This window comes from Hordeum vulgare, chromosome 6H (genome assembly GCF_904849725.1).
Source record: "Hordeum vulgare subsp. vulgare chromosome 6H, MorexV3_pseudomolecules_assembly, whole genome shotgun sequence".
Lineage (NCBI taxonomy): Eukaryota > Viridiplantae > Streptophyta > Magnoliopsida > Poales > Poaceae > Hordeum > Hordeum vulgare.
In genome coordinates, this window is record NC_058523.1 from 55,154,039 (window position 1) to 55,173,348 (window position 19,310).

Consider the following 19,310-nt stretch of genomic DNA (forward strand, 5'->3'; position numbering starts at 1 on the left):
TGTGATGTCATGCTTGATTTTTTCTGTGAACTTGTGAGACAAGTATGTTTATTAGGGATTTGGTTAACCCTGACAGTACTTCCATCAGGCTACAGTCTAGCAGATATGTACCACTTGCAAGCCCTCCTACCACTACCATCAAAACCTCTGCACTTAGCATAAAACTTCTTTCTATCAGTCCAAATTGTCTTGGCATCAAACTGATGTCTGACTGCATAAGTCTTGAAAGACAACCTGAACTCATCCATGTTTGGCCACAACTTCCCCACTCGAATGACAGGGTTTTCCTTGTCATACACATGCACTAGCTCTTCATCATGTGCATCATCTACATCATCTGCAGCATCTTTCATCAACTGTTCATCTACATCACTCAATTCTTTGTCATCATTATCACTTGTATTAGCTTCATCCCTCTCCTCCTCATCTCTGTCATCGACTGGAATGCCAAATAGTTTGGCCATCTCAGTGTCAGCAATTGGTGCAATGACCAAATCAGTAGGCTCCTCCAACTCAACTGCATTCAAATCAACAACATTAACATTTCCCTCTTCTGCATGTGCATTAGCTCCATCGACTATTACTGTTAGATCCGTAATAATGGGAACGATATGCCTCTGCGAAGCCCAATCATCATCTGCCTTCTGCATAGCCAAGTGTGACGGCACATAACCTACCTTCGAGTCAATATTCAGATCAATGAGCTCAGGAAAAAATTCAGCCCTAAGGCTTGCCCAGCCCTCTTGCCTATCGATTTCAACAACAATATCTTCACCATCTTCAATTCTGACATACTCTCCTTTGAAATCATCATACCGCAATAGTGAAACCTCTTGCTCTGGACCCCAAAGCACAGTTTCCCTAATTTTCTCCACCAATTTCCTCACTGCCTTCTCTTCCATCGACTGTATCTCATTGGGATCAATTTCTGCACAATCAACCTCCCATTTCACAATTGTGTCTCTCTGGATGTTCTCAATGCTACCATCAACTAATTTTGCCGTCGATGGAAAGAAATTGATTGCAAATTCAAATGTTTCAGCAGCATTCCCTTTGTTATAGGCGGGCGGGCAGTGTCAGACAGAGCAAAGATTGCCTTCAATCGCACTCACAAAATGGGCGGAAGGGAGGCGTGTTACCTATTCGAAGCTGAATCTGACGGCTCCTTCTCGACCTGACCACGGGCTCCTCTCACCGCGCCGCCCCCTCTCACCTTCTATCGATTTCACCAAGCAAAACAGAGAGCTCGGATCTACAAGGCGGAGGGGATTGGGACTAGAGTATTGAATTCACTTACCACCATGGCCGCCGCCGCCACCGGGCTACGCCGAGAAAGAGGGCTCCTCCATCGTAGCCGCTGCCGGAGCTGAAGATGTCGGGCAGTTTCGGACAGCTCTAGTCGGGCAGTTTCACGAGATGCGGTGCTAATTAATTTGGGCCCAAATTAGGTAAGACATGACTTAACGCAAATTGGACTAGTTGACTAAGGTTTTATCGCATGTGTGGTCGTGAGCTATTTTCTCCCTGCAAACCGTCGCACGAGAGCTATTTCATCGAAAGATGTCGCACTTCTTCCAATTCCCAGGAAAGACGTCGCACAGGAGCTATTGGCCCGCGCCCCCTCAAAACATCCCCGCCTCGCTCTTCTGCGCCTACCGGCGGCCCTCCTCCGGCGGCGGCTTCGGCGACGTCGTCGCGGCCTTCGAGGCCAAGCTGCTGTCCTTGCTCGACCACTTCCTCCCCCTCACCGGCCGCATCGTCGTCGACCCGCGGTCCGGGCGCAGGGAGATGCTAAACTGCGACAACCAGGGCGCCGAGCTCGTCCTCGCCGAGGCGGGCGTGGCCCTGGCGAGCCTGGACTACGGCCAACTAGGCGCGTCGCTGGCGGAGGTCGGCGTCCCCATCAAGTACGACGCCGGCGTCGCGCTGTCGGTGCAGCTGGTGTCGTTCTCTTGCGGCGGGTTCGCCGTGGCGTGGGCCAGCAACCACGTGCTCACGGACGGGTACTCGTTGTGCATGATCGCCAGCGCGTGGTCCGAGGTCGCGCGCTCCGGGACGCTCTCCGCCGCCGTCAACCACGACCGCTCCGTGTTCCGCCCACGCGCCCCGCCGTCCTACAGCCCCTCGTTCGGCGAGCAGTTCTCGCCGCTGGAGGGCGAGCACCTCGTCAATGCGCTGACTACCCAGTGCTCCTTCGTCGAGCGCACGTATTACGTCGAGGCGCGAGACCTCGAGACGCTGCGCTCTCAGGCGAGCCAGGACGGCGTGGTGGCCACCCGCCTCGAGGCGGTGTCCGCGTACCTGTGGAAGGCCTTCGCCGCCGTCGTGGGCGCGTCCGACGAGAGCTGCCGCATGGGCTGGTGGGTGAACGGGCGGCCCCGTCTCGCCGCGCCGAGGTACAAGGCGGCGATGCGGGAGCGCGAGTACATCGGCAACGTCACCACGCTCGCGGTGGCCGAGGCGAGGGTGGAGGACACCCGCCGGCTTCCGCTCCCGGACATCGCGTCGACGGTGCGCGAGACGATCAGGTCCACGGCCACGGACGAGCACTTCCAGCAGCAGGTGGACTGGGTGGAGGAGCACAGGGCTACCAAGTACGTCGAGACGGCCTGCGTCGGGTTGGGTAGCCCGGCGGTGACCGTGACCTCGTTCGCGACGTTCAGTTTGGACACCGACTTCGGCTTCGGGCGTGCCGCGCTGACGATGCCCACAGGGGAGGACTGCGGGAGGCTGTGCAGTGGCTTCGTGCAGATCATCGCGCGCCCGGGAGGCGACGGCTGGCTCGTCGACATGTATGTGTGGCCGAGGCTCGCCGCCGCGCTCGACTCCGACGAGTGCCGCATCTTCAAGCCTCTCACCGCTGAGTTCCTCGGCCTTGGCCATTATAGACGGCTTTGAAAAATTTTGTCGCTTTTCATTTTTATTTAATTTCTTCTCCTCTTTTTTGCTTTTATTTTTTTACTTCTTATTATTTGTTTTAAATTCACGAACTTTGTCAAAAAAAAAATGAAGTGAAAATTTATTTGTTTGTTGGCAGTGTGAGTATAAAATAGGCAACTTCAAGTGCCATTCCGATCTGTAAGTTTAAAAACATTCCAATGTAGCTTATGCCTTTGAAATGTCGTTGTCGGTACTAAAACAGATTGATTTTGGGCAGTTTATGCCATTGGTCTTCTCTCCCTCAATCGTCCAATATATACTTCTTTTTGGTAAGATTACCCTTTTCCCTAACACAACCGACCACCTAAGGCAGCCTTAACCCCTGGCGTTATTAGTAACATAGGTCTACACTGTACATCATGTGATGGATTAAGTTCTTAGCCATTGCTGCCTCTTCGGCTCCATCACCTTGTTATGGGCCGAGTGACGAGATGTGTCCGACTGACGTGAGGTTGTCCGAGTGACGGTCATCGAACCGAGTGAGGTCGAGGCTTCAACGGTAACTTGTAGGATATTTATGTTCGTCGGGGGTCCTGGGTGGGCCTAAGAATATGTAGGCCTACCCCTAAGGTACAACCCCATTAGTAGCCCCCGACTAGGTTGAGGTTTTGCAGACCGAGTGAATGACTTCCTTCGATGTCTTCAGAGTCTTGGAAATTCTTGAGCTGCAGTGGGGAGCTGGGTCATTAGGGCTTTCAGCAAACCTCCACGGATTCTAGAGTGATGAATTCCGACTGTCCAGCCATACGGATACGGCTGCAGACGGCGATGAAGGACTATCTTTCGGGAAGATAGATTTCGTGCATTGAGCATACCAGTGTTCGGAACTCCGCGAGCTCAATCGACGAGTGGGGATGGACCCCTGCCAGTTTTGAGGGATGGACGATCGGGTCGGCCTCATTGATTTCCCGAGTGATCGGGGTCCCGCAGGAGGACGGGCAAAAAGATCATTCGACTCACCTTGTCACGCGACTTGGATACAGGATCCATTCGAGTTATGAGGTGGAGCGGATTTTTCACGATTTTTTTAATCAAGGGGGGGCGCGCGGCGGCAGTTTCGATGGAGACGCGGATAGTGGATGTAGTGGAGCGGCGACCCGATTTCTACGCCTGAAACGTCGCCGTCGCGCTACAGTGCGCGTGATCCCCGGGATATTATAGATTCTTCTTTTACTTGCGATGTGCTCGATGGGGATTTCGTGCCGTTGGGTATTTAAGGCCCGAAACGGGGGAAAGAGGGAAGGAACCGTGTCCTAAGACTAAATTCTTCCCGTCCCCGTTCCTGCCTCTTGCCACCCAGGACCGGAATCGCCCGTTGTCTCCGTCGATCTCCAGCTTCTACTTCTCCGCCGCCGACCATGGCAAAGGGGCGACGTCGAAGACCGAGCGAGCCAAGAGGGGGTCGCATGGATCCTCCTCGAGCGCCCGAGTGCTTCTGCGGGGGTGGATCGAGGGCGACTGGATGCCATCCTGCGTCACGGAGGCACGTTTGCGGGAGTTGGAGGGCAAGGGCTTGATAGCCCTGGGGAGCTGTCGACTGCCTGAGGATGGCGAGATCGAACCGGAGCCCCAGAACGACGAGCGGGTGCTCTTGGTCATCCACATGGAGCGAGGGTTCTCTCTGCCACCGCACCCTTTCTTCCGAGCATTCCTTGCTTTCTTCGGGCTCAGCTTCATCATTTCCGTACCAATGTTGTTTCGTACTTGGCTGCGTTTGTGTCCTTGTGCGAGAAGTTCCTCGGATGGCATCCGCATTGGGGCTTGTTCAAGCGCTTGTTCACATGTCGAGTGATGACCGTGAAGAAGACTCCTTCCTGGGGGGAAAGACCAATGTAGTTCAGCTTTGCGGCGGTTTAGGCATCCACCTTAGGGGCAGAAATAGCTTCCCTGAGATGAGCTTCCCGGACTTGGTGAAGAACTGGCAGGACTATTGGTTTAGCTGTCGAGATGTTTCAGTCGGCGAAGGTGAGTCGGGTCTTCCTCCCTTCACAATTGATAGGGTTCACTCGGATCCTACTTTGACCTTCTCCACGGGGAAGAAGACCGACGCAGAGAACTTGACGGTAGCAGTGGTGTCTTTGATCCGAAAGGGGGTGAACGGGATGAACCTCTTGGAGGTTTTCTTCCAGTGTAGGATTCAACCCCTTCAGGCTAGAGCTCACCCGATGTGGAAGTATGAGGGGTCGGATGATCATACCCGAGTGCATCCTGAGGAGCTCGATGAAGAGGCGGTGGAGAATAAGATCATGGCCATTACTCCAATGAGGGACAACCCCAGAGGCTCCAGGCAGGTGCAACCCTTCGCGGTGGATAACAAGTCGAGTGAGGTGAGTCATTGAAGACCTGCACCGAGTGAACTTATTTGTTGTTTTAACTACGACTTATGGTTTTGCTTCTTTCATTCGGCAGGCTTTCATAGGGCTGGTTAGCACCATACCAGCAGTTAGTCGCTCGCCGATTGACGTGGAGAGTGATACGGAGAACCAAGACACCGAGCTCCCGGAGGGCTCGGAGGACGTTGAGGACGACGCTGATGACGATGCGGAGACTGAAGAGAGCGAGGAGGAGTGCGGCGATGAGGAGGAATCTTCTACGTGTGACGAAGTCCAGGTTGTGAAACAGGACGAGAACCGATCCAAGGCACGCCAGGACCCTAGGGTCTGTGCAGGCACTTCAAAGACTCCGTCGGCGGTAAAGTCGAGTGCCTCAACCATGCCAACCCGTAGCTCCAAACGAGGTCGGGGCGAGACTGAGGCCCTATCGGAGCAGGCCGCCAAGCAACCCAAGATCTCAAGCACCAAGTCTCGTAAGGTTGTCCTGCTGCGCCTCAAGGTTGACGTGCCTGTGGCTTCGGCGTAAGTATCTTCACCGAGTGAATTGTCTTGATTTGAACCATGTCTTCCGAGTGATGATCGGGTTTTGTTGTTTCTGCTGCAGTCCTGACACTTCGACTGCTTCAATGGATCCCAAGACTACTAACAAGGGTAGAGCTGACGTTGACGTTGCTTCATCTAAAGGTAATCCTAGAGTTTTTCCAGCAATCCATTCGAAATTGCAGCTCGAGAAGTGTTGAGGCAGGCTCCGACTCCCAGCCGAGCGAACATCAAAGACAATGCTCTTGTGGTGCAAGAGTCCGCTTCGGCCGGGGCGTCACTCGAACAATATCCGCTGACCACCTCGTCATCTCTTCCAGCTCCATCCGACCTCAGAAGGTAAAGAGGAGGCGCGCAAGGAGGTCTTAGCTCAGGTGGACGTGATGGCTGGGCAATTGAAGAAGGAATATGACGCGAGTGAAGCTGTGGCGAAGAACATTGGGGTAAGTTCTTCACGCTAGTATTTTTTGAATTTGGTTCTTGGTATGAGTCCCGAATGGGCATGCCTAGAGGCACACCCGCTGGGTGATAGTGAGAGCGCGTTGAACGCACCCACTGGGTGTAGTCTCCGAAGCTACCGTCGGTTGTGTCACTTGACGGTAGTCTATTTTTCTTTTCAATATCCGACAGAATCCAGGAGGGTACGGAGCCCTTGCCTTTTTCTTTTGAATAACAGTACCCGGTTGTCAAAAAATGTCAATTCCAGCAAATAATACCTCGCCGTCATTGGGTTGAAGCAAAAAAAAATCGTCCGCATTTTCGGTTGAATTTTTTTTGGTTTGTTACAGGAAGAAAAAAAATCCAATTCCAACAAAGTTGCCTCACTGTCGCCAGCAACAACAAAAAATCCCGTCTATTTCTACCAGAAGGAAAAGCCAGTTGTAGCTCAAAATCGTATCGTTTGTAGCACGCAACAATGCTACGTAAACTAATCTAATTGCTTAGGTGTCCTCGTTTAATTGATATTTATTAAGGAAGAACCTCACCCACTTGAAATCACAAGGGGGAGAAGAGATTATTTAAGAAAGTTAAGTAACATTACGATTAGGAGTTTTACGTCAGTGTAGCATTTTTGTATAGCACGTCGACTCCACGGGACCACGGCACCAGAAACGCACCTCGCATGCCGGCTGTTTCCGATTGCAGCTCCGGAGACTGCCACTTCCAGCAACGACGCCTGCTGCGGCTGCAGCATGCAACGCCACGCCCGGGGCATAGCTCGTAACTCATGGCCTCGAACTTGTCAGTGTTCGATGTGCTTGTGGCAAGGCCGGGGTAGCAAACGACGAGTGCAGACTGGTCACATCAAATCCAATGTACGGTGGCAGATTTGTGGGTGGGCGTGTGGGAGGGCAGGAGGTGGGCGGCCGTCGACGAGGGGGGAGTAGGAGATGAGCGATGATCGATTCAGGAGAGATAGATCAGCTGAGTATATAAGGTAGTAGTTGTTAGATGCACGATTAGTTCAAAAAATGGAGCATCGCACGACCAACCGGTCCAAAGTTGAGCCGGTTGGCCGTATACAAATGTTTCCATTTTAAGATGCCCCACTTTTATATAAAAAAATATTAATATCATAAAGATACCGATTACACCCGGCCTTTGTACTAACAAGATGTCGATAAACATCAAGGATACACACAAACAGAAGAAAGAAAAAAGACACTGCCACGATGAACAATCATTAGCAGCAGCAACACTCTAACCACCACCAAAGACAACACTGAGAATACAAAAAAGGTTTTCCAAAAACAATGCCTTTAATAATGAAACAATGCACAATCGTTGTCGTTGCGCGATCAAAAATCTTGGGTTTTCATCCCGGAGAAAGTCTGAGTTCACCCAAACAATGCCTTTAACAAGGGCATTGTCAGGTACAAGCAATAAAGGTTAGACTTTGGGTTTTCACCATAGGGATACTCGAGAAGTACCACCAAAAATGCAATCCTTTAGTGTTGTCGCCCATGCTTGCCGAGGCCACTATTACAAATCACCATTCACATGGCACACATTCTTCACCCCATTCAATGCACTCATTCACCGAAGCTTCAAGACCTCCAATCGAAGCCGCCATGACTTTTCCCACCTCTATCAATGCCTTGGGAATCTTGACTTAGACATGTCTCATGGCACCGATAAGAAAATGAAGCTTCGTGCCGCGCTCTCGTAAGGCCATGTTGGCCGATAAGATGCCCCACTTACCTCCTAGTAGTAGTTAAACATTTATTCCGAATTGTCTATTCATTAAGGGTGCATTTGACCACGCATGACATTCAACTGACATGCAGGAGGGTTTCTTGTGTCGTCGCTGTCATACGACAAATTTATGCCCCCTCACCTCCGGCTGCCATCTTGGCACTGAGAGGTGGGGGCACCTCGGATCTCAAAAACATCTATATTTTTCATCAATGTATAGTGATCATCACAACTTTGTTAAAATAAACTTTCTCTCGTTCTTCCGTTGGTCCAAGAGGTTAGAGAGTTTTTGTCCTCACATATCCAATAATTCGCATGTCATGAATTTATGTTGTCGTGTCAAGCTCTTTTTTTTGTCTGATTCTTTGTGAAGGTGAAATATTTCATCGACACCATGTAAAGATATAGCGATTCCATGGCCTGCACTTCAGGGGTCATCCCCGGCTCAAGTACATCATCGGTTAAGACTTTCCGTCTTTTTGGATGGGCGACTCAAGGCACTTTCAAAAACCATTATTGATAATGTTGGTGCGGATGAAAGAGTGACAATATCGTTGCTCCAGTCCAGTTGCAGCTTCTTTACCAAAGTCTTTGGCTTATTTCTTCAAGTAAAGATTGGTACCGCGAGGTGTTTTCAAGGGATTTCATTATATTTTCTTGCATCTTAGGTCCGAACGAGTGTTCCTATAATTGCTATGAGTATAGGTGTTTCTAAAAAAAGACCACGAATAATATTTTAATTATAGCAACTACTTGTCGAAAAATGAATGTTAAACAATTTTTTAACCTCACTTTTCACTTTGTTTTTGAGGACATTCATGAATTGGTTCATTTTGATTCAATATAACTGGCTCGCATGGCTTCCATATATACTCCCTCCGTTCCTAAATATAAGTTGTGTTAGTTTTAAAAAAGTCAAATCTGTTTATGTTCGACCAACTTTATAGAAAAATATATAATGATTTATAATACTATATATCTAATATAATAATTTATTTCATGATAAATCTAGTAACAATGATTTGGTATTGTAGGCCTTGATATTTTTGTCTACAAACTTGGTCAAAGTTTGAGAAGTTTGACCTTGATATTTAGGAACCGAGGGAGTAATTCGCATTCCTTATTAGTGGATAACGTTTTCGCTACGTTCAAAGAAAATTCATGATTTCTTTTGCTTCCATATATAACAGGCACGCATGGTACAATAGTCATGCCTTATTACCGGATAACGTTTTTTCTAAATATTCATGGGTGGCTTACATACATATAATAAGCATACCTTATTAGTGGATATCATTTTTCCCTGCGTTCAAAGGAAATTCATGAATTTCGTTTATTTACTTCCGTATATAGCAGGCACGCATGCATGGCTTCCATATATAATAAACGTGCCATATTATTTGGTAACATTTCTGAAAAATATTCATGGGTGGCTTACAAATATAATAGGCATGCCTTACTAGAGGATCACATTTATTTTATATATATTCATCCGCATAATTTTCCAAGAGATACGAACCTTGCACTAATATCGTACCATTATGTATTTCCTATTTATCACCATGTTTCAATGACATGATAATTCATTTCCTCATTTGTATAAAGGGAAAAGTCCATATTAACCCTAAAAGTTATTGTCCATATCTTTACCTTCCAAGAAGTAATATTGATACTTGCCATCAGACGACGGGAAATGGATTCCTCATAGGCAGAAACTGCGCGTGTGCCAACAGGATTCTGCTATATAAGGAGGACTAAATCGACCTACAACACCGACTCTACCCCAAGAGCTGCCTAGGACGCTCGAAGCAACCACTTAGGGCTTATACACAATGGCAAGAGAACTTGCAACGATACTACTCATGGCTATCTTGCTTGTTGCCGCTATGCAAGTGGCGACGTCCCTGGACATCACGGACATGGACTTGGCGTCGGAGAAGTCCTTGTGGGCACTGTACGATCGCTGGTGCGAGCATCACAATGTGGGACGCGACCTCGGCGAAAAGGCCCGGCGCTTCAGCGTGTTTGAAGAGAACGCTCGCATGATCCACCAATTCAACCAAGGCGACGCACCCTACAAGCTGAGCCAACCTCTTCGGTGACATGACCGATGAAGAGGTCGATGACGGGTACGGTCGCTGCTCCACCCCCTTGTCAAACAGCGGGAAGCAGCGCCAAGGGCAGGTCACACACGGCGTCATTGCCGACCGTGCAAACTACCCAATGTACGTCGACTGGCGCATGACAGGGTACGACCAACGCCTGTCGGCTGTGACCAACGTGAAGATCCAAAGAGGGTGCGGTTCTTGTTGGGCCTTCTCGGCGATAGCCGTGGTGGAGGGCATCAATTCAATCAGGACGAGGAAGCTGGTGTCGTTGTCTAGACTGCGACAAGAAAAGTGGCGGTTGTAGTGGCGGCAATGCGATATTGGCCTTCCAGTACATGATGGGCCACGTCGGAATCTCGACAGAGGCTGACTACCCGTACATTGCCGATGAGCACGGCTACTGCTGGGTGCCGAAACGAAAGAACCCTGTTGTCACCATCGACGGCTTCAAGAAGGTGCCGCGAAATGACGAGGTGGCGTTGCTGCACGCGGTGGCGGCCCAATCCGTCGTTTTGGTGGTTGACACGAAGACCTTCCGGCGCTACGGTGGAGGTGTATTTGTGGGTCCATGTGGGACGAATGGAACCCATTCGATGACGGTGGTGGGCTATGGCACGACAGATGAGACTGATCCCGTAGATTACTGGATCGTAAAGAACTCTTGGGGGCCAAAATGGGGTGAAAACGGCTACATCCGTCTGGCGCGCGCAGCGTGGATGGTCGCACCAAGGAGGGCATATGTGGCATCCTGATGGAAGCATCGTACCCTGTGAAAAATTAAGTAACAAAGATGTTGATGATATCATGAAAATAATGTTGGCAGTCTAAATGAAAAGCAAAATGGTGCGCATGTGTGAAACCATGTGATTAACATTCCATGCACGCCTAGACTTACTATTTTTTTCATTTATCCGTATTTTTTTATGTCTTCTATATCCAAATACTTATACTTATATGCTTCCTAATAAAAAGGAATGTAAGGTTTCATCTCCTGCCTTACATTGTTCGTCCAACTTCCCCTTCGTCAACCCCACGATACGCTTTCCCACCCACAAACGTTTTTTCCCTTCCTAATTTTACTCAACTCGGTTTTCAATCGGCAAGGAAACTGCTGTATATCAATCGGGTGGGGTAAATTACATTTGGTTTGGTAACCAGCAAAATTTCGTTTGGTAAGGCAATAACTCACTTTGATATATTTTTCTGCGGGGACTTTAATATATTTAATTCAGTCTAAAACATACAGTGCAGCTTCCTTGTATGTTTACTGAAAAAGTCTTCTGCCCCGCTTCATATACTAAAGCAATGATTATCAACATCTCGATACAAACGCACACTAAACGCACACATCTAAGGCATGATACAAAGACGCTCAGTGCAACAACATCATCCTTAACTATGAAGAGCTGAAACCGCATACGACGATCCGTGGACTCCAAAGCGATGCCGTCAGGAAGGATACGACACCGGAGCGCTGCCACCGCCCGAACCAGGGATCAGAGTTTCCCCTCGAGCAACATGATAGACGATGAGAACCGGGACGATGCCTTCAAGAAGGAAATGAGCTTCGCCACCGCCACACAGTCCGAAGAACGAACATGTTTTTACCCCTGCCACCACTCACCTCCATGGAACACCACACCACGGCTGCCACGCCGCCCACACAGCCATGGCCACCGGGTAGAACCAAGCCGCGGGCTCTGCCCAAATGCATCGCGCTACCACCACCAGCGCCACTGCCACGGAATCCAAGACCTAGACACCACCTGACCCGAGACCCGCCTCTAATCCAACCGAAGAGACGAGTAGAAAGGCCCTGCCTTTTGCACCCGTGGACGGCGACTAGTAGAAAACAGGGCACCAGGCCCGGTTTCTAAGGGCCTTTAGTCTCGGTTCTGCAACCAGGACTAAGCAATCTGGACAAAAGGCCCCAACTTTTAGTCCTGGTTGCGTTACGAACCGGGACTAAAGGAGCTCCATGTGACCGCTGTGGGGCGTTCAGGCAGGAGGACCTTTAGTACCGGTTAGTAACACTGACCGAGACTAAATGGTAGACACACGTCAGCATCTGCCAAGCGATGTGGTTTTCTTTATATGAGGGGTTTAGGGATTTGGAGGGTTTAGGGGTTTCATATTGTGTGTCCCCATTTCTTTTTTTTTTGTTTACCATTCAATTCTTTTACATTAAGGGTTTCCATTTTTATTTTATGTTTTCCGTTCAACTCGACGCTAGCTTCTAAATATAGCAATGAAGGAAATATTACACAAATCGTCATGAATAAAGAGCAAAGTGACCTCATTTTCTCCGTGCTTGATCGAACAACACGTTTTCATATATCTATTCGACGCTACTGCGTATACTACACGTTCATGCATATATACAATGTAACATCTCTTACGATCCCTAATATCTACTCCCTCCGTTCCTAAATATAAGTCTTTAAAGAGGTTTCATTAGTGGACTACATACGGATGTATATAGACATATTTTAGAGTGTAGATTCACTCATTTTGTTCCGTATGTAGACTCCTAATGAAATTTCTTAAAAGACTTATATTTAGGAACGGAGGGAGTAGTTACCAACATTAACTACCCATTCTCGAGGGTATTCTCCAGTTTTAGCTATGATCTCTTCAAGGAAGAATCCCGCCAATTCCTCTTGAATTGCTCGTATGCGAGCCTTTGGTAAGAGTACGTCCCACCTCCGTTCGATCTAATTTAAAGAAGGGGGCTAATATATTTATGAATGAAACTCAAAAACAATTGATGGTAATAAAATAATTTGTGAATATTGTTTAAGTACTTCAAGTTTTTCCAAAAGTCTGCCTCTCTCACAGGACGTTTGGCGAATAAACTCGCAAACGTAGTATCCACATAAGTTATTCCCAGATTCCTGCCTCGAGCACTTTATGAGAATCGAGTTCGGAAGATGCTATGATCTAGCAACTATCCTTTGATCTAATCATGTTTATGTTCGAGTTAATTGGTTGTCGTGGCCCATCACTGCACCTAGAGAGCATAGGCGCACATAATTGGTTAGAACTCTGAAGCTCGGACGCCCTAACGTTTTGTAGCGTTGGTGATCAGGGATGCTTGTTGCATGCCTGGTGACTAGCTACCACCAGTCGATCTGCTTCGACCTAGCAGTGGAGGGGATAAGACAGTGTGGATTTAATGCTCTAGGTATGTTTTTGGAAAATCTTGATCGTTTTCTCCTAATGCAACACTAATTGATCACGTGTGTTTAAGGATGTGTACGCATTGGTAGCTACCAACTCCACATCAGGTACAATGTAAGTGTTGACCCAACCAATTTAGATACACTGAATACTACCATTTAGTTACATGAAGATTTTCCTAGTTCTTACATCTTAAACTTAATATACGATAAAGTTTTATTTCATTTCATAATTTTGGAGTATTTCGGTTACATCTTCTATATAAGTATATAGGACGGTCATTTGGGGCACCTAGGTGCCTGGGCACCTTGCCTAGATGTCGTTCGATTGCATCATGATTCTATTGTGATGATGGATATATGGGTTATTGGATCTCATCCATTAACAAGTGAGCTGATATTTAATTTAGATGTTTGTCGGGAAAAACTTTCCATACTTCTTTGCATGACCTTGATACATGTTAATTGTGTCAATGAATCACCTTCCATAGATGTTTGCATGACGTGTCATCTATGAAAACACATAAATCTGATTATTTAATGTGCGACATCAATTGTCCATTAATGAGATCAAGTAATAAATAGAATGCATTTTATTATCGTGTAAAATATAGTAAGAACTTTTTGAATTGCGTACGTATAGGTTTTAACTGTGTATATACTCATTAGATTTGTGTAGCAATATTTTCTCTACAACTATATACCTCGGCGTGAAATATACGAGTACATACCTCAATAATTCGTAGGTATTATACCTAATTATTTTTCCATATTTCCCTACATCTACATACCCTAGCTTTAAATATATGAATATATTCCTCAATAATACGAAGGTATTATACCTAATTGTTTTTTAAAGTACATAGTCTAAAAATAAATGGGTATGCGAGATTGCCAAATACCTAGGGATGCCATATTCAACGTAGGCAGGCATATACGTAGCCATATTTCTACATAGGTATATATACATTAACTAGATACCAACAACAATTTTATACCCTTTTTTCACATAGTGAGGTATACACATGCGCGGACACAGTGGGTATATTTCCATTAGAGTATATCATTTGTAAAAAATCATATGTTCTAATAATAGGTATGTTGGGACTTGCGTATATCATTTTATAACCGCGCGTATTACTGTGTTATTTTCGGGTATATTTGTTCACTTTTAAGTTCGTTGTGTATATTAGAAATATTTACGTGAGGATGTCGTATAAGATCTGGTGAGTAACTGATCTAGTTAGCACTTCTTGAAAAGTTATGGGAGAAGAAAATCAATGAAGAATATATGCACTTGATTAGGCAATTTCAATCTGTTGGAACCATCTCATACATGGTATGTCTTGCATGCTAGTCAAATAGGAAAGAAATTAAATGCGTGGCTGGTTGCTTTTATACAAATGCAAAAACGGGTTGGACCCGACTAAGGTGCCCAGGCTCCTAGGTGCCCTAGATAATTTACATACATATATATATATATATATATATATATATATATATATATATATATATATATATATATGAAATTGTTCACCATTACTAGCTATAGCTAAGGGATGCTCCTGCTCATTTTTTTAATACTAGGTATAAAACTTTTAGTAGTCACAAGGCACAAAAAAAAATTTGGCTTCACCATCATCTCGCCCCCCCTATGCCTAAATCCTGGCTCCGCCCCTATCCATAGCCCGTTGATATGCCTACTTGATGTGAGACTATCTTCTTCCTTTCTCTTTGCAACCTCCACCACACTCTATTCCACCTATAGTGCTATATCCATGGCTCACGCTCATGTATTACGTGAGAGTTGAAAAGGTTTGAGAACATAAAAAGTGTGAAAATATTGCTTGACTTTCATAGGGGTTGTGCATGATTTAGATACGTTGTGTGGTGAAGATGGAGCATTGCTAGACCATATGATTTTGTAGGGATAACTTTCTAAGACCATCTTATTTTGAAAGGAATCAATTACCTTATTAGTATGCTTGAAGTATTATTGTTTTTGTGTCAATATTAGACTTCTGTTTTGAATCTTATGGATCTGAATATTCATGCCACAATAGAGAATATTGCATGGATAAATATGTTAGGTAGCATTCCACATCAAAAAAATTGTTTTTATCATTTACCTACTCGAGGACGAGGAGGAATTAAGCTTGAGGATGCTTGATACGTCTCCAACGTATCTATAATTTTTTATTGTTCCATGCTATTATATTGTCTCTTTTAGATGTTTTATATGCATTTATATGATGTTTTATATTATTTTGGGGACTAACCTATTAATCTAGAGCCTAGTAACAGTTTCTGGTTTTCCACGCTTTTGAGTCTTGCAGATAAGGAATATTAAACGGAGTCCAAACAGAACAAAATTTCCGGAAAGATTTTTCTTGGACCAGAAGACACCCAGTAGACTTGGAGTAGGGGGCAGGACAACTGTTAGGAGGCCACAAGCCTGCAGGGCGCACCCTGGGGGGTGGTTGCGCCCCCTGTCTTGTGGGGCCCCTACAGGTCTCCTAACCCTATTCTTTGCCCAATAAATTCCCAAATATTCCTGTATTGCCAAAAAGAGCAACGAAAATACTTTTATGCCGCCGGGAGCCTCTCTTCTTGTGAGATCCAATCTGGGAGCCTTTTTCGGTAATCTGACGGAGAGGGAATTGATCACGGAGGGCATCTACATCAACTCCATTGCCCCTCCGATGATGTGTGAGTAGTTCACCACAGACCTACGGGTCCATAGCTAGTAGCTAAATGGCTTCTTCTCTCTCTTTGATCTTCAATACCATGTTCTTCATGATCTTCATGGAGATCTATCCGATGCAATACTCTTTTTCGGTGTGTTTGTCGAGGTCCGATGAATTGTGAGTTTATGTTCAGATTATCTCTTCTGAATTCTTATATGCATGATTTCGTATCTTTGCAAGTCTCTTCGAATTATTAATTTCTTTTGGCCTAGATAAGTAATTCTTGCAATGGGAGAAGTGCTTAGTTTTGGATTCAATCTTGTGGTGTCCTCACCCAGTGACAAAGTAGGGGTAGCGAGGCACGTATTGTATTGTTGCCATCAAGGATAAAAAGATGGGGTTTTCATCATACTGCTTGAGTTTATCCATCTACATCATGCCATCTTACTTAATGTGTTACTTTGTTCTTCATGAACTTAATACTCTAGATGCAGGCAGGAGTCGGTCATGTGTGGAGTAATCTCTACTATTAAAGCAGGATCGAACGTCGTGATGGTTCAACCTAGCGATGGTTCGACCTCTCCCAACGATCCCACCTCCTTGTACGACCCTGCACATAAAAAAAAGAACGCACCCACGAACGCATGATCCCCTCCTGCGATGCTCCCAACTGAGCCTCCTGGATCTCCGCCCCCCTCTCTCTCTGTCTCCACCTCGCTCGATCCGCCAGCGCAACCGACGCCGCCGCGATCGATCCCCGGGATCCATGTCCATGGCCGCCGTCACCAAGAAGAAGAAGGTCATCATCGACACCGACCCAGGGATCGGTCCGTATCCACTCGTCCCACGCTCTCACGAACCATCTCAGGATCGAGCGCCCCACCGCGGAGCCTGAGGGACCCGGCGCCGACTGGCCCCTCGCGCCCTCCCCGCCCGCCTCCCCGTCCCCCGCATCCTGGCCCGAGGCCGCCCCCTCCTCCACCGCGCCCAGGCCGCAGCTAGAGCCGCGGCCTTCCCCCGCCTCACTCGCGCAGCGGGACGCCCTCCGCGCCGTCGAGGAGTTCTTCTCCGGACGCGGCTCCTCGGACGAGGACGGCGAGGATGAGGGCTCCGAGCCGGAGGACGGCGGGGACGCGGCAACGGGGTTCTTCCTCGGCCTGTTCAAGCGGGATGCTGCGCTACGGAGTACTATGAGCGGAGCCACGAGGAGGGGGAGTTCCGGTGCGTGGGGAGGAAGAGGAAGGGCATCAACCTCGTGCACCACGCGCGCGATGCCAAGCACTGCGGGAGGCCACTGGCGCACCGTGCGCTCGCCGCTGTCTCTGCCGCGTGCTCGGCTGGGACGTCAAGCGGCTGCCCAGCATCGTCATCGACCCCGGCGGCACGCTCGGCCAGGCCCTCCTCGTCAGGTTGTAACACTGCATCACCCGCCCTTCTGCATCTCCTATGGCGTGCCGCGCCCATCCGTCCGCTTCTCCTGTGGCGCACGGCTGTTGCTGCTCGACATCTGGAACAACGCCGCAGGGTGGCCCTACCACGCCTTCATCACGTACATCATCGGTAATTCCTTTGCTTCAAGCTTTTTCTGTTTGATTTGATACACAGTGCGTCAAATTCTAAATTCTGAAGGCTATGGTTGGAATTACCGTTCCGTTCTCATGTCCCTCGTGACTCTACCAGGTCTTTGCATCTTCAATGATTCATCCCTGGAGCCATATGATCTGTCAGATGATGACACTGATTTGCAGAACAATGTCACACATCTAAGTGATCATGCAGATGCACTGCGAAAACCTAATGATCAAGATGGTGTAAGTTCATGCAGCTACATTGCGAAAACCTGGCGATCGAGATGGTGTAAGTTTCCACTTAGTTCTTTGAATATCTTCCAGACAAAACTACTGCATGATCCTGACCTTTCTTTAGTCTTCACAAGGTTGAAAGCGCTTTTAGTTCTGCTGTAAAGCTTTTGAGAGCATCACCTGATGAGCCGTGCCACTGCTCGAGTGATCTTGTTCTAGCAGTGGTACATTTTGTTGCTCTTATAATCTGATGTCGCGATGGAAGGTGAGGACGGTTCTGCTGAAGAAAACTGATAGAAGGCATTAGTCGCCTTGCTGGTGACCAGCCCATTTGAATCATTTTTGCCTTGCATTTTCTTCAGGATTTGGTGCATGTGCATTTTCACATCTATAATTTGTAACAAACCAATTCATAGATTTGTTGTACATAAATAACCAACCAGGCATAGATCTATTTCAGTATGTTTTTCCTACCTAACGAACACTCGTGATATATAATCAGCGTCATCCTGGGCAAATCTAAATGTGACATTTATCTAACACCATGGAATAGGCTAAATGATAACCAAAGACATCATGATTGACCATACTATCTGTAATGCATTCTCTTTTGCTCTATGGGAGTTTTTTTGTCAATCATCATGACCAACTGAAATTGATTAAACCGGTAGATCCTGAACTCAATTGGAGCGAGTGCTCTACGAAAGCTTGTGATTTACCCTGGTAATGTGCTACCTATGGTTTTGGTTCAGGAAAAATAAGGTGGTGCACAAGATGCATGGCGACGAGTGTAACTGGCTTGATGCATTGATGCTTTTCACAATTCCTTTGTTCTACCAAAAGTATCGGTATTAGGAAGTTCTCTACACATTTGGAATTGATTATCAAGAAAATTTATCAGTGACATTTAGATTCAGTTTAATTATATGGTCTGTTCATTTTTTTTACATTGGTTTTATCATGTTATAAAATTGTCGTACCATAAAGTTCTTAGAACTGCATATGTTTTCCTACTGCAGGTGCCACTTGTGGTCACAATGCTGCAAATAGACGGTCCATGGATGCATATTTTAACTCTCATGAGTACTTGTAGAAGGCAAAATGTACAATGCTGAAAGATGTTATTTGCATCTACAAAGAGGGGTCATTTCTTTCGATTAATTCCATAAGAATTAGGTCACTCATTGACTAACTCAAACTTGAATCATTTGCCTTTTTATCATAGTTGGAGATGTGGTGTAGAAGGAGCAGCAGCGAATGGATGTGCCAACGAGCCCCGAGGGCGATGGCCCGTGCAACATGAAGAAGAGTACAAGACCATCCGGCAAAGGGGAGGCACACAAATAGCTAAGGATGCAAGGAGACGTGCATCTCTGCATTTCAGAGTTATCTCTTTCAGCACCAGCGATTAAATGGTCTATAGCTGGTCAGGTGTGCTTGCCTAAAATGTATTTTGTTAGTTGCTAGAGCCATGCTAGCTTTGTATGTTGTTCTTGCAGCCTCACCTAGCTGATTCTATTTAAAG

The 19,310-nt window shown here is 46.9% G+C and overlaps 1 protein-coding gene and 2 pseudogenes across 1 annotated transcript; all 3 read left to right on the forward strand.

The window, feature by feature from the left end:
- The first annotated feature begins 2,016 nt into the window (after positions 1–2,016).
- LOC123405071 (coniferyl alcohol acyltransferase-like) lies at positions 2,017–2,898 on the forward strand. The gene has a single exon (XM_045098922.1). It carries the CDS (start codon positions 2,017–2,019, stop codon positions 2,896–2,898), a length of 882 nt encoding a protein of 293 aa, XP_044954857.1.
- A 6,943-nt stretch (positions 2,899–9,841) lies between these two features.
- LOC123401037 lies at positions 9,842–10,898 on the forward strand (annotated as a pseudogene).
- A 662-nt stretch (positions 10,899–11,560) lies between these two features.
- Positions 11,561–18,036, forward strand: LOC123405072 (annotated as a pseudogene).
- The last annotated feature ends 1,274 nt before the right edge of the window (positions 18,037–19,310 follow it).